The sequence below is a fragment of the Aquila chrysaetos genome, chromosome 23 (assembly GCF_900496995.4).
Source record: "Aquila chrysaetos chrysaetos chromosome 23, bAquChr1.4, whole genome shotgun sequence".
NCBI classification, from domain to species: domain Eukaryota; kingdom Metazoa; phylum Chordata; class Aves; order Accipitriformes; family Accipitridae; genus Aquila; species Aquila chrysaetos.
Window position 1 is genome coordinate 19,496,339 of NC_044026.1, and position 18,398 is coordinate 19,514,736.

General features: G+C 35.1%; 1 protein-coding gene across 4 annotated transcripts in view; it reads left to right on the forward strand.

Annotated features, from left to right (window-relative positions):
* MOSPD2 (motile sperm domain containing 2) overlaps positions 1 to 14,745 on the forward strand; it is a 37,217-nt gene extending 22,472 nt beyond the window's left edge. For all 4 annotated transcript variants that reach the window (XM_041119487.1, XM_029998936.2, XM_041119488.1 and 1 more), the window contains 7 exons: positions 2,743 to 2,913; positions 5,648 to 5,760; positions 9,348 to 9,444; positions 10,267 to 10,363; positions 11,018 to 11,147; positions 12,906 to 13,008; positions 13,541 to 14,745. In XM_041119487.1, the coding sequence (XP_040975421.1) occupies positions 2,743 to 2,913; positions 5,648 to 5,760; positions 9,348 to 9,444; positions 10,267 to 10,363; positions 11,018 to 11,147; positions 12,906 to 13,008; positions 13,541 to 13,687 (858 nt within the window). In that variant the 3' untranslated portion in view covers positions 13,688 to 14,745. The remainder of the gene's footprint in view (positions 1 to 2,742; positions 2,914 to 5,647; positions 5,761 to 9,347; positions 9,445 to 10,266; positions 10,364 to 11,017; positions 11,148 to 12,905; positions 13,009 to 13,540) is intronic.
* Positions 14,746 to 18,398: the final 3,653 nt, after the last annotated feature.

Consider the following 18,398-nt stretch of genomic DNA (forward strand, 5'->3'; position numbering starts at 1 on the left):
AAAAAATTGGAAATAGAATTAAAGATGTTGAACTTGGAGTCAATGATTATTTTGCTGAATCAAAGGAACTGTTCTGTGTCTCCATCGGAAGCCTTCAAGCTTCAATATCTGTCAAGTTATCTTTAAGTATGTTTTATTTCCACTCTGTCACACAAAGGATGAATCTGATGCTTTTCTTAGCATGAAAATCCTTCAATCAACTGTCAGCCAGCTGAGAAAGGAGGAAAGTTACTTGCTTGATGTTAGACAACTAGTGGACAAAGGTGTCTCCAGAGTATCAAAAGCATTAAAACTAATTATGAAAAACAAACTTGGATTTTGCAGGACTTTCCATTCAAGTCCTTATGAGTGTCTGTTGGCTGTGGCTATTGCCATACTGCTAATCAAGAGGGGCTACACACTGTGTACCTGGATCTGAGTTGTTCTTGTCTACAGTGCACAGAAGTCCCTCTCTTTATAGCAGGTTTGTCTTGGAGAACTCGTCAGAATTGCCTAAAACAGATCTAGGAGCAAGCTAATGATAAGTAGCCTGGAAAATTAGGGTTAGGTGCTCAAAAGCCACTTACTAATTGTTTTAATTTAGTAATAAATGTATACTAAGTTGGTGTTTTCCTGGATTCCCAGTCTGTTGTATCCCACATTCTACCATTTCCAGCTGTTGATACTGATGGTGGAACAGTCCAAGTCTTAAGGCATACATGGTTCTGACTGGCCAGGAAGATTTGTTGCCTCTTCAATAACATTTTGTGCAAGACAAATGTACATACAGCATACACATTGATGCAACACATGTACATACAGTAGGGTTTTAATTTCTGTATTTGCCCAGTTTTCCTTTGTCAGAGATGGATTTGACAAGGATGAATTGCCCAAGATTCCCTCCACTGGTGCCAATATTGAACAGTATGTGCAACTAGAATGCTGTGTTCTTCACCTGGGTATCTGAATTGATAGCGCATAGTTTGTTTTCTTGGAAGTACCTTTCATAGGTCAGTGGCATGAAGTTAAGACCTCACTAGGCATTTTGCTTGTGATTTCATGGCCACTGTGTACATGTAATCTTAGAAAATACCGTTACTGTGATTGAGATATCTCTACCACAATTGCCAAACATAGTAGTCTAAAGTCTCTACATCTGCTATAAAAGAAAGCCATTAGTCTATAGAATGGATGTATCAAGCATTGAATAAATCTGTCTTGCTTACCTCTCTGAGGTTTTTACCCTGTTAGTAGATAAACCCATGCCACTGAAACTTATGGACTGTGATTGGGAAGCCTGGGACTCTGAGTTGTCCCAATGATGAGATGCTGTCTAGCATTCTGGATTAACATGGTCAAGTGAAATGTGAAGCAAAATTAACATCTCTTTATTAAGGTCACTTTGCTATATGCTCTTCATCATATGCTGGAAGGGAGTGAAAAGGCTTATCAGTTTGGCTGAGGGTAACCTGGCTATTTCTGCCTTGTATTTGCAAATGGAGGATGTCAATATTCTGCAAGCCTACTATAATGTTTCTAACAGTCTGGAGTCTTTTCTTCTAATAGTGAATTAGTCTGTTACTGATATTTAAAGCTTGTCCTTTAGGCCCTTATTAGGATATTGCTTGAGCCAGCGGATACCTGTTTCAATCACCTAAAGATCTGTGACTCTTGTTTCAGCCTGAAGAACAGCAGAGATTTAGGCCTTGATTATAGATTAGCAGGAAATATGCTGTTTTGTTTGGAGTTTCTTTGAATGGCCTCATTTAAGGTTTTTCCTTTTTTCTTAACATCACATTATTCTTTGTTTCAAGAAAATGTACTTGCTTATGGAGAGCTCTCTTGAAACATCTTTTTAACTCCTTGCTGGTAGCATAGTTTGGGAACTGTGGGCATGGCTCTAGACTACCTCACAGAAGTCAAAGCTATGTTATTTTCTTCTTCTACTGGAAAAGCTGACAGACTAATTCAGTTTACCAGGGGTTTAAAACTTTGAAAATGCAGTAGGAACAGAGATCCCTGTTTAAACACTGTTTCTAACATTAGAAATAAGAAAACTATTTTGAGAATGTTAAGAAAATTCCTAGTTAGCAAAAACTGTTTTTTACTGGTCTTCTGACAGAAAAGAGACTCTCACTGTAGAAACTTCAAGAACTTAAGTATGCTGCTTCTGCATTACTTAAGTATCTTGAATATGGTCCTTAGATTGATTTGGCATTCCAAAGACTGAGGTCTGAGTTGCAGGATATGTTAAAGGTCCACACTCTAGGTTAAACTTGAGGGATTTTTGGGGGTTGTTTCGTGGTTTTGTTTTTTGTGTGGGTTTTTTTTTCTAATTTTCTAACTGTGGCTATTATGAAACTAAAATAGAAAAATCAAGAGTTTTTCATCACTTTTGGAACATTAGAAATAGCTGTCGTGGGTTTTAAACCATGTTTCCTAGAGCTAAGAACAAAACTTCAGCATTAAGACTGAATGCTGATCCTCAATAGACCAGATTCTGCAATTCCACTGTGACTATAAGTAACAGTAGTTACAATTTATTGGCTTCATTGGGTGACTGTATTTATCTGTCTATTAATGATGATAAAATAAAAACTATTGGTAGTGTCAGCTTTCTGCACAGGGGTCCAGCTTAAAATGGATGAATACAAGTCATGGGGAAAAAAAAAAATTGATAGTATTTCCATTAAAAAAATACCAGAGAAGGCACTTCTCATCCTCTTAAATAACTGGTCCTTTAAAAATCTCCTTATGTTTTAGGATTCTTTCAAGTACAGCTATCCTCCATTGGTTGATGATGATTTTCAAACTCCTTTATGTGAAAATGGGCCCATTACTAGTGAAGATGAGCATGAAAGTAAAGAAGAGATAGATGCGGACACCAAGGAGTCTGGGGAGCTGAATGAAGAACAAAACCTTAATCAGAAAAAGGTATCTAACTCTGAAGGTTGAGGCAAGACTAGTTAAATGCTTACAAAGTGGGACAGGAGGCATATAGCTCTTGTTTCTTGTCTGGCTTTTGCTTTGTGTGGGGTTTTTTTTTAACATATTTTTCTGCCCTCCAGTTTGACAAAAGAACCCAGTAAAACTGAAAATTATACTTAGTTTCAACCTTGCTCTGGAATATAGCGAATTGTACAGTAAAATTTAAAAGGTTTCTGTGTTTTGTTTTCAAAGGTTGTCTTTCTAGTTGGTTTGTTTTTAATCTTGGGATATCTAGTGGTGTACACCTTAAGTACATCTAGTTTTCTCAGATGCTTAAGTCAGTATGTACATGAGAAAATATTAACAGTTAAAGATTTATACCTTACTGGATGTTAATTTGTTTTCTTAAATTACTTATAAAATCTCAACATATAAAAGTTTTCATTTAGTCTCAGGAGAAGTTGTATCCCTAATCCATCAATCTTGTTTTACAATATAATCTTCCTGCAATGGTGTTTATCCAGAAATAGAAAGGCATTGTTTTACATAAGTCCATATGAAGTGATATTTAGGAATATGCAATGATAGTCAGTGGGGATTTGCTCTTGAAAATAGTAGGGAAAATCTGAAATTCACCACCTTAGTGCCATAATTAATTCTGGAATATGAATTGCAAGATTTCTGTTTAATGGAGTAGAATACTTGTAATATTACACTTATAGTTTCTTTTACTTGTTTTAAGTTTTTTGTCAGAATAAGTTGAAACACACAGCTTGCTTTAGTCCAGCTGTTCTTTGCAACTTGGCCAGCTGTTCAGAAAAAGATAATTTCACTGACCTTAAGGTCAAAAGGAAGCATTACAAAACCATGGCAACTTCCTGACCATTAGACTCAGTAGCTTATTTTGGTTGTAGCACATCTTCTGAGCTCTGATTCTCAGATACGGAAACATGGAGAATTCCTGTTCAGTGTGTGAGTTGGCTTTGGTGCTTAATACAGTGTGTGTTTGGTTTTAATTTGCTTGGCTGATCTAGCTTTCTATGTAAGGTATCTTATTTTTTACTTTTTTTACTCTTAGAAATAATGATTTGGTTTGTGGTATTTTCTCTTTTATACAGTATAATCAAGCTGCTATTCAATCTTTTCAGTGAACTAAGATTGACATTTAAGCTCATCATGTATCTTAGGGCACGTTTAAGGCCTTACCTTCAATGTACTTTTAAAATTTCAGACTATATCTCACTGTTGTTGGTACTGTTTCTGTAAAAAGTAGATCATTGTTTTGCTTTAACTCACTATTCTTCTGTTCACATAATTAAGAATAATACTTGCCATTTCTTCCACAGCAAGTAGATCATTGTTTGTGTCACATCAATGTTATGTTCTTTTCCAAAATGTGTTTTTCAGAAATACTCCCTTATTGTCTCAGAATGGTTGGCATTTCTTATTTCCAAGTTAATTATTTTTACTTGACTGTGTCTAAATATATATTCAACTATTTTTTTAATAAGCCCAGCTTCCAAACTAATAGATTTCAAGTGATCTGTGAGATTATCATTGTCTTCATTATTTACTGCACTGCTAGTCTTTATATGCAGATTCTTGTCATCACAAAGAATGAATCTGATTGATTTATTTTATATATGTATGCTGCCTCTTATTCCATAGAAGGGCCTGTTTCTTTTCACAGAGTAGAGGGAGCCATGAATGATAAACTTGGTTAGTAAAGGTAGCTGCCTTCACCTTTAATGTGCGCTATAGTAATGTTTTCTATGGAAATTTTAATGAGATTTATGTAGAATAAAGCCTGACACATAACTAGTGCAGTGTATTTACACACTAACCTTTTACTATAACTGTAATTATAAAAAAAAATTCCTCTGTGGTTTCTTTTTTATAAACCTATTTTCTATAAAATTTTGTATTCCTTTCATTCCCATACTTCAAACTTACATAAATTGAATTCTCTTCATGTCTTTTCTCTGTATTTTCACTGGAATAAAAACAAGGCTAAGCAAACTGTTCAGCTAGCTGATCTCGAGTCATGATGTCACTAATTCTTTCAGTCTTTTGTGTCCCCCTCCCCACCCCATTTTGCATGTAGTTCCAGAGTTCTTTCATTTTTTACAATAAGATGTCCAGGCCTGCTAACATGTATTTTATTAATATAATAGAGGAAAACCCTCAGAACCCAAGATATCTGCAGTTTTGGATGCACCAATTCAATCAGCATTATTTCTTTTGAGTTCTCCAATACTTCAGAGTTCCATCTAAAAGCAGTGAAGACATGTTTAGCAACTCTGCAATACAATAAAGTGTGGAATTGTTACTGTGTTTTCTGTTCAGTGTTGCAGTGATTGTACTGGGGTGTCTGTTTTAATTGAAAAGTTTTGCAGTGGAAGAACAGCATCAGTGCTTTATGATCTTAAAATATTTGAAGTACTATAACTTAATGTGTTTGGAGTTTTCAAAAATAACAAACTTGGGTATCAGGACAATGCATGGAAGAAACAAAGTAGAAGTTTTGTTTCATGCACGTTTAATACATTATGTAACTTATATAACAAATCATTTTATTCAATGGACTTCAAGCAGCTTCAAGGAATTAATACATATTAAGCTTGGTCTGTAATATATAAATTGTTGAAATAAGCCTCCTCATTCTTTGAAATACCTGCATGATTCTGTAATGTGTAACCCAGGCTTCTAGTTAATCATTATAACTATCATTTTTACTCAGATGAATTCTATAGAACAAATTTCCAAATCAGAGGAAACTGACAAAACAGAGATCAAACCAAAAAATGCAAAGAAAGCATTAACCACTTTTAAAGGACCTTTATTACATATCAGGTAATAATAATTTTCCTTAATTTTTTTTTTTACAATGTGCCTTGGACACTTGAGTACTGAACTAGCTAGTTTTCAAAATAAACTATTTTTTCAGGCTATTAGAGGAAAACAAGTTACAAACATCCTTTTAAGAATGGTTTTTACAAAGCTCAATTTTTCTGGTTTTACATGTTTTTAGTGAATCTTTTGGTGTCACCATTGGCATGCTTTTTGTACTAATTAGGTGTACGTTTCATAGAATTGTAGAAGCATTTCATGATTCCATTTATGTTGAGAAACTGTCTGTCATTGGATGTAGTTAAACCTGTGCTTATCTGTAATGAGAGCAGTGGTTTGACATTGAATGCATTGGCTTAAGAAAAAACAATGCATTTACTAAGACAGCTTACACTGTTAAATCTTGCTTAAAGAACTTAAGATGGTGTAAATGCTTACACTAGTAGTTTGCATCAGTTAAACTTAATGAATGGGTCCAATTTATTTTTGTGTGGGAAGTGCTCTGTATAAATGGTGTATCTGAGAAGATTGTCATCTAAGATGCTTGCATCTTGCAGTTGATCTGCTTTTTATCACTAAACTATGAAAAAAAAAAAAAAATCAGTTGGCCAATATCACTCTTTCTTTTCACTACCTTTCAGGTTAAGATACTTGTTTAGAAATTGATTTAGATGTTAACTTTTATTTTCGTTTCCAGTTTGCTATTAGATGAATGAAGAAAATATCTAATTTATAGGTAATTCCTTAGCTAATTTTGTAAGTGCTGTACTGAATTAGTTTTGGAATGAATTTGAATAATGATATGCTCATTAGCATAAAAAATATTTTGTATGTGTCAAATCCTCCTGGTTTTGCAATGAAAATTATCTTTATAGTCCTTTGTGCAAAAACCTCCTCTGTATAGACTTAGGTTCTTGTATAGCAGGGCAAAGGCATAGACTGCAGAATTGTTATTTTAAAAGAATGTTTAAAATTTTCTGTCCCTGTGACAAAAGCAGCTATCTTCTTCCATCCACTTAAAAAAACAAAACAAAAAAAACCCGACAACCAAAACACCCTCACAACGCAACCACAACCAACCAACCATCAAAACCCTATCAACAAAAAAAACCCAACACCTAAAACCCCGCCACAAACTGTACCTTTCTTCTCTTAAAACATTTCAAGTTCTACCATTGGACTAGGAAGTGTTGGAGTTCATGTGGATTACATGAAAGAGTAAACTTCAAGTACAGAGGTGCTAATACTTGTAGTCTTGCTGTCATGGCCAATAAAATACTGGTGTCTCTCTTGTCCTTGCTGTTTGTTTGTTTTTTTTGTTTTTTTTTAAGTAAAATCTTGAGAGTATATGGGGTTGTTGCTCTTTATTAATACTCTAACTCTTTTAGAAGCTAGAACTAGTTTTTATTTCCCTGGAATCTTTCTCAGGACACTGAGCTGAAGTTTATTGAACTGATAATGTATAGTGCCACTTCTAGCTAGTCACAGGCACCTCACTCCAAGGCAAGAAGCTCTGCCAGTGTAGTTAGCTCATGTCCTTGCTGATACCAGCGTTGTCCTGTGAAGGGAGCCTTCCAGAGCCTGCCCGGGAAGCTGAGGCACAGCAGCTCTGGCACCGTGGAACGGCCGAGAGCTGGCAGCCTTTCTGCGCCTCTCAATCCGCTGCTGCAGAAGGCTCGGTGCGGCAGGGCTGCTCCTTACCTATCGCTGCGTAGTACTCGTCGGCTCCGGTGAATGACCCAAGCTGGGTCCTTGTGCTCTTCTGTTTCTCATAGCTGTAGTCATACTCACTAGTCATCTGTCTCTGGTTTAGACTACTGTTGCATTGCCTTACATACCTTACTGTGAAAGACTGGTCTTTATTGACCTTCCTCCCCAATAAATGAATTTATTTGGTAAGACAAAAAGCAGCAGTTTACTTGCACTGTCTGGCATTTGCAGTGTATTTTGAGGTGAGAATTTCTAGTACAATCTGAAATGGTTACCCCACACATCAGTGTAAAGAAAGTAGTGTTTCTGTAAAAATTAAAAAGCTTGGGTATTCATTTAAAATCAAACACCCAGCTCCCCCAACAACTACACCCCACCACCCCCAGCGCTATGCGGCTGGTTGAGTTCACAGAGAACAGGCATACAGCAGTGGCCCTCAAGCCCCTTTTTCTTTAGCCACAGCTGGTGGTGGAATGTTCCTTTCCTTGAGCTCTTTCTGTGGCTTGTTTTGATGCTAGTTAATGCTTTCCTGTCTCATTTATGGTTCATCTTGCAATTGCTGTAACACACAGCTGCAATAGTACAGTATGAAGATAACCAAACTACTTTGTAACTACACTTCTTCCTTTCCCTACTGTTGTTCATTACTTCAGTTAAGATTCTGAGAACAAAAAAAAACTGGGAGGAGAAGGGGATATAGTTACCCTCTTAATCTGTTTTAAATCCATCAGTTTCTTGCTTTCTGCTTCACTCAGCACGCTTTCTTCTTCCCCACCAAAAAGAAGAAAAAAAATCTTGTCATGTGGACCGTCTAATGCACTGTAAAACATAGGCACCCCCTGACACACACAGTCACCATTGGACTCTGCTTCTAGCATGGGTGTTCAGGCTTGCCCTCCAGCACCAAGGATTTTTCTTCTCGGCTAATACACTGGTTTGTTTTAAGAGAGAAGAAAGGATTGGTACTGTAAAAGGAGGTCTTTTGAGGAGGAGATCAAACTGACATGAAATTGGCATTCTAAAAAGGGGAGAAGGGAAAAAAAACCCATAACGTGAAAAGAATGTGCAGTTCTGTAGTACTGCATAATATGGCAGTTTTTTGTGTACTCCTAATGTGACATATTGAAAGGAAACAGTTTTTCACTTGGTACTTGAGCTTCCTCTCAACTTGTAGCATATGAGCATGCCCTACTTTTTGCCTAGTAGTGTTCATTTGAATGCTTATTCCAATTCCAAAAATGAGTTGTGTTAGTTTGATATGATTTAAAAAAATTCCATGCATGATTCTCCTAATCACACAAGAATATTAAAAACAAGCAATACATTTATTTATGCATGTGTCACCAGAAGTACGTGAAGCCTGACTCATAAGTACAAGTGAATTTAGCTGTAGTGGTTGAAATGATTGCTACTTGCAGATATCTGCCTGCCTCTCTTACGTGTGCACTTATACCCATTACAAGGATAGATGTATGAGGTGGAAATTACTCCCTGTCTGTAACACCTTATACTCTTTAATATTAGCATGAATTAAAATTAACGATGCTTTGCCTTAACATACCGCTCTAAGATGTAGTGGCTCAAGTGACTGTTAGCTATTCCTGCTGTTGCAGATGGTCATGCTCTTCCAGATGGAAGAAGTCAAGAGCAGTAGTCAGCTGAGGCAGCTAGGTCCAGTTGTGGTCATGAGTCAACCTCGAGCTTCACTACAAAATTTCTGCATTTAGTTTTCACAGCTTTTTTTGTTGAAAAACTGTTTATAGTGACTGTAGCTACAGGGTTGAAAGTATTTTATTTTCTTATAAGTGTGGTCAGTTTTTTTCTATGATATTTTGTAAAGATAATTTGAAGAAACTAATTCTTCTTAAATTTCTTATTAGCCCAGCAGAAGAGCTATATTTTGGATCCAAAGAAACTGGAGAGAAAAAATGTTTGATAGTTCTCACAAACGTCACTAAAAACGTAGTGGCTTTTAAGGTAAGCATTTCACGTGTGACCTGGTTTACTTTACTAAATATTTAACATTTTCTTGTTTTGGGTGAGGAGGAAAAAATACTATTAAACCCACTTTTCAGTCTAAATTTCTATTTTGTTGTGATGTTTGAAGCAGATCAAAGAAATCTCCTGGCTGAATTTATGCCTGTTGTGTACCACCCCAAAGGAGATAATCAGTAATACAAATTTCTGGAGCACTTAACTGAAAAAGAGCTATGATGATTGTTCGTTCTTTAGTGAGAGGCTAATAGTTCCTGAAAAAGAAAGGCTTGAGTGCTGAAAAGTCACCTTTTTAGAATTTTTCTCTTTTTTAAATCATGGCTGGGAACAAGTTAGTAATGCTCAAAAATGATGGAGCTCTATCTGCAAATGTTACCATTAGAGGAAGGAATGCAGTTATGTTTTCTTCAGAAATACTGAGTTGACTTGCATCTTGATTTGGTTTTCTACCACATCTTTTGTGTTCTCTGCACACATAAATCACTAAAGTTTCCATATGTCCATGTTAAAAATTTTAACAGGTAGTCTGTTTGATATTCTTGGCTCTTCTTAAGTATGTATATAAGAGAGAAAAACAGTATATGCTAGAAAAGAAAGGATAGAAGTGGTTGAGAGAGTAAAAAGTGAAATACCGGTGTCTGATTACTCCTACAAAATAAAGTATTTTAAAGGCTGTAGGTATTATAATGTCTTAATATTTAAGCTTTTGGGGATTTTAATTATTGCAGAATGGGGGAGGTTATGAAACAATCATAGTTTGTGCATGCATTTACTATATGCTTGCTTGGTATTTCTTGTTTATAGGTGAGAACAACTGCTCCTGAAAAATACAGAGTTAAACCCAGTAACAGTAGCTGTGAACCTGGCACGTCACTGGATATAATAGTCTCTCTTCATGGTGGTAAGTAAAATCTTACAGTAGAATTTTTAAGAAGTCTGGACAAGTTTTATTAAAAGGCTGATGCTCTAGATACTAACCTTTGAATGAGCTTGCTGGGGTGTAAGACTGACTGACACCCATGTCTCCTTGCTTGTTGTATGAGAGTGTTACTGTTTGTAAAAAACCATGCATGTCAGACAGCATTTGAGTAACTGCCCTTACTGATTTACTACTCCTCTTAGGCATAAGTAGCCATTGTCTGTAGCCCATTCTGTTTCTTGTCTTAAAAAAGTCACAGTGGCAGCCATCTCACTTGTGTTCTGTTGTAGTGGGAGTTTATCTGCGGTAAATCAGTCTTCGAACTTGTTGCAAGGAGAGGTGAATCTGCTGGAGAATGCATTCTTTAATAATTCTGAGTTGTCCTTAAATCGTTTGGACAAAACTAGTTCTGTTAAAATGAAACTGTAGAATTTTGGGAAAACTGTCATCAAAGTTGTTGAGCTTAAGAGAATGATTTCATTATTTTTATTTCTAGTGAGTCAGTGTCTGATGTCCTGCAAGAAACAAGCTTTCATTTTAAAACACTTTTGTTCAAAAATTATTCTATACACTTTGTAATATTGTCGTTTTATCTAAGCATGCTTTTGCTTTTTTTTTTTTTTTCTTTGAGGGCAGGTTTTGCTGCTTCTCTGCAGGATCGTTTCCTTATAATGGCAGCAGAAATGGACCAGTCTTCTGGAGCAGGTGTACCAGAACTGACTCAGTTTTGGAAAGAAGTCCCTAGGACCAAAGTGATGGAACACAGGTAAGCATATTGTTTTCTGTTGACAGGGATTTTTTTTTTAGCCATTATTATATCGCTGATTTATAGCACTTGCATATCATAATCAGTGAAGGATTCTCAAAACCCAGTTGTGTGCTTACTGACTGAAGTATATTGCTGAGGCTTCTGCTCTGTTTTAACTGATTAGAGGTGTTTCTAATGCATAAAATGTCATGGTATTCTGCACATGCTCTTCTCTTTATTGTTGTTCTTGTGCTGATTAAAGAGTTAAGCAGAAAAAATGTGAATGGATGTGACAATACACATGGACAGTAGATTTTTTATTTTTTTGTTTAATAAGAATGTGCTACTTGAGTTTTCTAAAAAGAAACAAGCAAGGAAAGAAGACATATCAAATCCAAAACTGTTTTCTAGACAATATTAAAAAATGTTCCTTTTCTGCTAGGGAAAATCAGAATTTTGTAGAAAGCTTCTGTAAAACCTATCACATGTTCATATGTGTGTTTTCCATATTTAATAGTGAAAAAATACCACTAGGAAAATATGTTTCTCCACAGACTCTTTTAAAATATACCTGTAACCCTTCTCTCCTCTCTCATTCATTTACCTTTAGTTGTATCATTGTACATTTATAGGAAAAGTTCTTTGTAGTTTTCTTTCATCTAGAAGTCTCAGCCATGATACCGAGATGCGGTTTCATCTTTAAGAAAAAGTAATTTGACTGTATTTTTACTTTAGATTGTTGGGGGGGGGGGGAGCTGCCTTTACCCCCCCCCATGACCAAAGTTAACATGGAAAAAGTATTTTTGAGACTTGATGCCTAAGTCTTGCTCTAGCTTTGCTTCAAATGCTTATCCCTTGCTTCCCCATTAAACAAAATCTACATTGTGTGAGTGACCTTAAGCTTCCTTGTGTAAATGTTGCAATTTTTTTTAAGACAGACTGAAACAATAGGGAGAGATTATTTGATTACATTGAATTTATCACCTGCAAAGTGCCACGTATGTACATTAGTGATGATTACAAAACTGACCTTTACTTTTCATTAAACCTAGATTAAAAATAGCAGAGAATATAATTATTGTCTCTTTAATATTATATGTGCAAGAACTTTATCTGAGGAATCTACTTAGATTTTATTACACATATTTGTCCCTTTCTTTGTTTTGTCTTGCCGGAGAGGTTTTAGCATTTCTCTTAAAATAGAAAAATGCTGCAGCCTCAATTTAACCATTTCTTTAGCAAATAAATTTATTTGCACACTAATTGACTTGCATGTTATTAGAGGAGCTTCTGCTGTATTTTATAAATTGTATAGAATTCCACTACCTTCAGTTGTGGCTTGACATTCTTTTCCTGCATTTTCAACTGTGGAAGAGGTGGACTCTATGAAGAATGTTGTTGCTAAGTTTTAAAATGGAAAGAAAAACTTTAGATTTTCTTTGCTCTTCAATAAATTGTTGCATCTCTGGTAGTAAGTATTTGACTGAATAATCCAGTGCATCCTGTGCTATGAATTTACAATCATGAAGATATATTTTAACCGAGCATGCAAATAATTTTGATCTTGCTTTCTATATCAAAAGCTGTCAAAACGTAATTGGTGGACTGAGGAAGCCTTTTCAGACTATCATTGCAATAGTCATTTAGAAAACTAATCAACCAGAACAGGTGATAAAGTGCATATAATAACTGTTAGATGGATTGTTTACTATTAATTATACAATGTTACATTATATTTATGATTTTTGGTGCGTGGGTTTTTTTCCCCTTTCACAGGCTCAGGTGTCACGTCATAGAAAGTAGTAAGCCTTCTTCTCTGACATTAAAAGAGAATGCATTTAATATTCCAGCAAAAACCAACGAAGATTTACATATACAGGTAATAGTGTATTCCTTTTTGCTGAATATTGAACAAAATTATAAAATATGATAGAGGTAAAAAGTATTTGTACTAAACCTCTTTGGTACTTCGTAAATTATGCTATTTGAAAATCTCGGCAATTTAAATTAACTAAAACAGTGATAGTGATTTAATTATTTGGTTGAATGGTAATGGTTTACTAAAATACTACTTTCATTGCACTTTGCTCATTCCTCATGGTGTATATTGCAGATTTGGGCTATCAGTGAGCCTCGGTGGTATCTTTTGCTTCCTAGTGTAAAGATGTCACCTGCTTGATACAGGCAATATGGGCTGTCCATAACTTAAGATTTGAAGCTTCTTTAGTGGAACAGATTCCTGAAGTATGTAGTGGTAGAAAAGGTATTGCTAAGAGATCACTAAGAGAAATCTTTTTTTTTTTTTTTTTTTTTTTTTCTCTGTGCTTATAGTTACTGGCTAAATAGCTCTAATTTGAAAAGTAGTTTCATGTGCAGTAATTCTAATTTAATGAAACTATTTCTATTTTCAGCTAACTCGTTTACTGCAAATTAATAGAAGACTTCAAGAGCAGATTGATCGCTGCCTCTGGTTCCAGCAGTTGTCAGTTGTGTTATCATTACTATCAGTCACTGTTGTTGCCTTCTGCTTCTACCTGGCGTATACCCAGAGAAGCTAAAAGAATTGCGGTGCACTGGATGCGCTGCCTATCATGGTTGGTTGGAGTGGAAGAGATTCCAGTGCTGCACTCGGATTCTGGAACTGCCAAAACAAGGTTTCTGAGCCCACAATGATGATACAATTGCTGAAAAAAAAGAAATGAATGACCAGCAAAGGAAATTACTGAGAGTTGACACTTAGAACAGGGCATGAGGAAGATGTTAGAGCTAGGACCTAATTTCACTGTACAACTCAATAAATACTACTGAACTGGAAGGACGAAACCAAATACAACGTAATTTAAAACTGGTTAGGTTTTTTTTCCCCTCTCTTCAGCTACTTTAAATACAGTATTTCATTTCTTTTCATCATATTCATTCTTACATCCTGAATTACTCTTATAGAAGGTGCAAGCAGTCAACTTAGTGTATTCTAAAGGTCAGCCTGTTCATTCAGGAAAATTTACAGAAATTATGTAGTACAGGCAGATTTTTTTATATAATCTATGTACATATAAAGGAAGATATTTGTTATTAGTAATTATTTTGGTAATTCAGGCTCATTGCTTTCATTGGTTAAACTCCTTATTTTTGTGCTTTTTTTCTGAATGCAAAGTTATTGTAAATATTTCCTACCAAATGACAAACACACAGCCATATTGACCAGGAATATAACCCTTGTTTGATTCCAAAGATACTAATGAAATAATCATAATAAGACACTATTCCTATTTTTTTTTTTTTTTTTTTTTAAAGCAACTCTTAGTTAAATTGTGGAAGGAGTGTTGAGGGTTGACTTTTGATGACCTATTATTGGTTCATAAAAAAGCTAATAATTAGTCAATGTAAGAACATATTCTGAGATGTGCAATATGCTTAAATTACAAATGAATTTATGAAAAAAGCAAGTCAAGTCAGGAAGATTAAATATTGCTGAAGGCAACCTAAAAGGGTTATATCTGCCATTTCTCAGAAACTGTTGTGGAAATGGTGTATGAAGCTAGTGAGAACTTTGCTAACAAGGATTCTTTGTACTCATTGCTGTAAATATGTATATTAAAATGATAAACACTTAAAAGGAGACTGATGGTATCTTTCATACATTTAAAATTTTCACTCTGAATGAGGTCTAAAAATAATTTCTTGACTAGAATTAATTTTTGCTACAAATTGGCTTTGTAACAGATTATTTAATTTTATCTGCTGACTTCAATAGATGAGAAGAGATTATTAAGGAAAGATAAAGGTCATCCTCTGCTTCTGTCTTTTTGCTTACAGTATCTCTCCAGTGTGTTGTAGATGTAGTATCATTTCTAGGAAATAGAAAAGGGCAGTTTAAAGAAAAAGCATTAATAAACAGATTAACTAATAAAGCAGCAATAGTATTACTAAAAAAATTACCATGTAAAAGGCAAGTCTACAGAACTGTTTGGTGCACAGTCTTCTGTCCTTTCTTAATTTATACAATGTTTTACCACATCTGCATTTTCTTAGTTTTTCACTAATCTCATTTCTGTTCAGTTTGCTGCTCAGTAGTATTTTGTTTTCTTAATGATTTGGCAACTTATATTGTTCACTGTTACTATGAAGCTGTTATTTTCATGTGCATGCAACTCAAATGCTTTGCTTCCAACTAAATGGGTTGTTACCTTGAAGAAGGTAACGAAGTAATTTGTAACCTTAAGATAGTACTAACCATGCTATTAAAATGCCAATTCCTTAATTTGAGTGGATCGAATAGCACTTTACTGTAAAATTGCAAGAAATATATTCTTAGAGTCTTTGCCAATATGAATATTTTAATGTTTTGGTGCTTTCATATATTTCAGTATTTTATTACTATGTTGGTATTTTCTTTGTATGATAAATCAGATGAACATCTTTTCTATTTTAATATGTTTTAGAAAAATACAGTTACAAAATAAATACAAGGAAATATGTAGTCTTGAATGTTTAGTCTTTTAAAAATTGTTGCATCTCCTGAGGTTTTGGTTCTCTTGTTAGTCTCAGATATTTAACATGAAGGAGGGGTCAATATGGTAATGACCTATAGTCTGTTGTACAATAGAAGTTGTGATGATACTTGTCAGACAGATGTAAAATAGATGATCATGAATTCTTAGAGTGCCTAACATAGTAATGTAGCACATGATATTGGCATGTAAACACCACTGTGGCACAAAAAATGCAAATCCACACAATACAAATATATATATAGCTTGGTAAAACTATTATTTAAACATCACACACTAAATGGAAAAATATATGTAAGAAAAAAAAAGGCAAACAGTATTTTTTCTTAAATAGAAATTGAGAGTAGTCTACTCTGTATTTTTCTTCTGTGAGAACTTCATTGTTTCTGTCATCACAAAACACATGGTGACCCGTCAGTATTTTACCAGTTTTCCATTGTCAGTAGTTTCGGGCTTTGTTTGCCAACCCTTGGAAACACAGATTTCAGCCAGTCCATTTTGGAACGTTTTGCGTCTAATGCACACTGAAGTTATAGAGTGCACAGCAGTAACATGATTTGATACAACACTCAGAACTGAGAGAACAGGCAAAAGATTGTTTTCAAATTTATTTTTATTTTTTCACATGAAACTCAAGTTTATAAAGCTGGGGCATTTTAGAACTTAGACAATTCACAAAATGGGATTTGATACAAGATTTAATTTTCCTGTCCCTCATTGTAGATTAGCAGTTAATCTTGGCTTTTACAGACAGTTAAGAGACAGCAATGACTGTAATCCTAAAAATGAGCCATTTGTGTTCCAAAAGAGCACATACTCTTTTCCTAGCAAGCAATTTTTGTGCCCTATTCTTAGGCACTTTACTTAATAAAGTATTAGATTTAAGACTTCATAGATGGTGCTTGGTTCATCATCTCTACTTCCAGAGTCTTAACTGTGGGATAGCTCCGAACCGTAGGAATAGGAGGTGTTCCAGTGACACCATTCACATTGGCACTGATGATGTTCATCCTGAAATTATTTACAGTGGTTTAATGTTACAGTGTATTTGAATGCTCAGAGAGGTACCAAAAGTCTATTTTACATGGGAAGTATATTTTTTTTAATATTGAAAACGGTTTTTTGCATAAGGACACAGTCACATTAAAGTTTTTTAATTAGATGCAAAACCTAAGTATCTTAAGGAAAAAACACATTGGAGTAGGCTAATTTGGGGGAAAAAAAAATCTTGATTATAGTATTTTAACATATCAAATAATTCTTCTTCTTTAGAAAAATAGACACAGACAAGCATAATATATTTTAGACATTTTGTAAAAAAAAAAAAAAAAAAAAAAAAAAAAAAAAGGCGGGGGGGAGCAGCAGGTCCAGGAACGTGCTTTTTAATTGCCTTGCTGTTTCATCACTGATTCCCTGCTGTAACTGATTTCTCTCTAATGTCCACATGCAAGTTCTCTCAAACATTTATCCCTGCTTCCAGAAGTTTATATGGCTTTTGTTGACTGTATGGGGTTTTGTAGACAGCATGTTAAGTCACTGCACTGTCTTGGGGATCCTCGTACTTTCTGTGTAGTTGGACTGGCAGCATAAGGGTATAAGTGCTGGTTTGTTAATAAAACACAGTGTTAGTTCTTTCTTTTTCTATGGCTTTATTGTGAAAGTGGACATTCAGTCAGAATAACAGAACAAATTTGAAAATTGACCAGACAACGCTGTTCTGCAAAACACATCACAGGAGGCCGTAAGAGTTCACGGGTTTAGATCTTGCAGTAGTTCCATAGAGTGTTGTGTCCGAGACACAAAGATGTCTGTATTTACAGTATATGTATTAGTTTAGGAAGAACTAATCAGTTGTAATTAGCCCAGAATAGGAAGTCGAGTGCTCTTTTCTGAGGTTAAAGAAAACATCTTAAGTCAGGTTCTGAAGTGCATGGCTTATTGTTCCCTGTTCCCTGGAAGATGGCTCACTGAGGAATTACTGACTCGGTATTACTCCTCCTTTACGTCATTCGCAGGACTGGTGCATCAGCCTACGTCCTTGGCATGCTGTAAGTCACTTCTGTTTTCCTAAACACTGACGGAAGCACTGGGCTAACAGCTGAAGAGGGTTCAATTATTGCTGTGTGATTGCAGCTAATAGCACTTGGTTTTTAGATGGCAGTAGGCAATTCATTCTCGTGGTATTGCTCAAGTTAATAATGAAGTCCAAACACAGAGCCCCTTAGGGGAGAAAAACCCACCGTATTTATCAGTTGCCAGTCATTGTAGTCTTCACCATAGTCCAAAGTATAGCAGTAGTCCTCCCAAAGGACTGTTACATTCTTCTTTACGCCAGTTCAGGGTCTCTTGATCTGTTAGTAATACTCCCTCTGTTCTATTTTAATTCTCTTAATACCAGTTGTGCTATATTAGCACTATATTGGAGTTGGTTGAAATGTCAGAAAACCTGAATATGAAAAAAATGTAACTTCTGTTTATTTATCTTTCATTTTCTTTGGTCAGCAGTGGAATGTATTCAGTATTTTACTGCCACTTGGTGTTTTTTTGCAAAACACTTTTGGAGTATTTTTTAGTACTGTTAAAAATACTGAGTTGGAAGGATGGTAAATTTTGTGTTTTGTTCATCTTAATTAGCCCATGAGGTATGCCAGCACTTGATGGTGATTTAGCCAGCAAGAAGCAGTGATTTCCTTGAAAGTATTCAAGGAAATTTTTTTTTTCATTTTTCAAAAACATTAAGTCACTGTGTCTCTTTTTT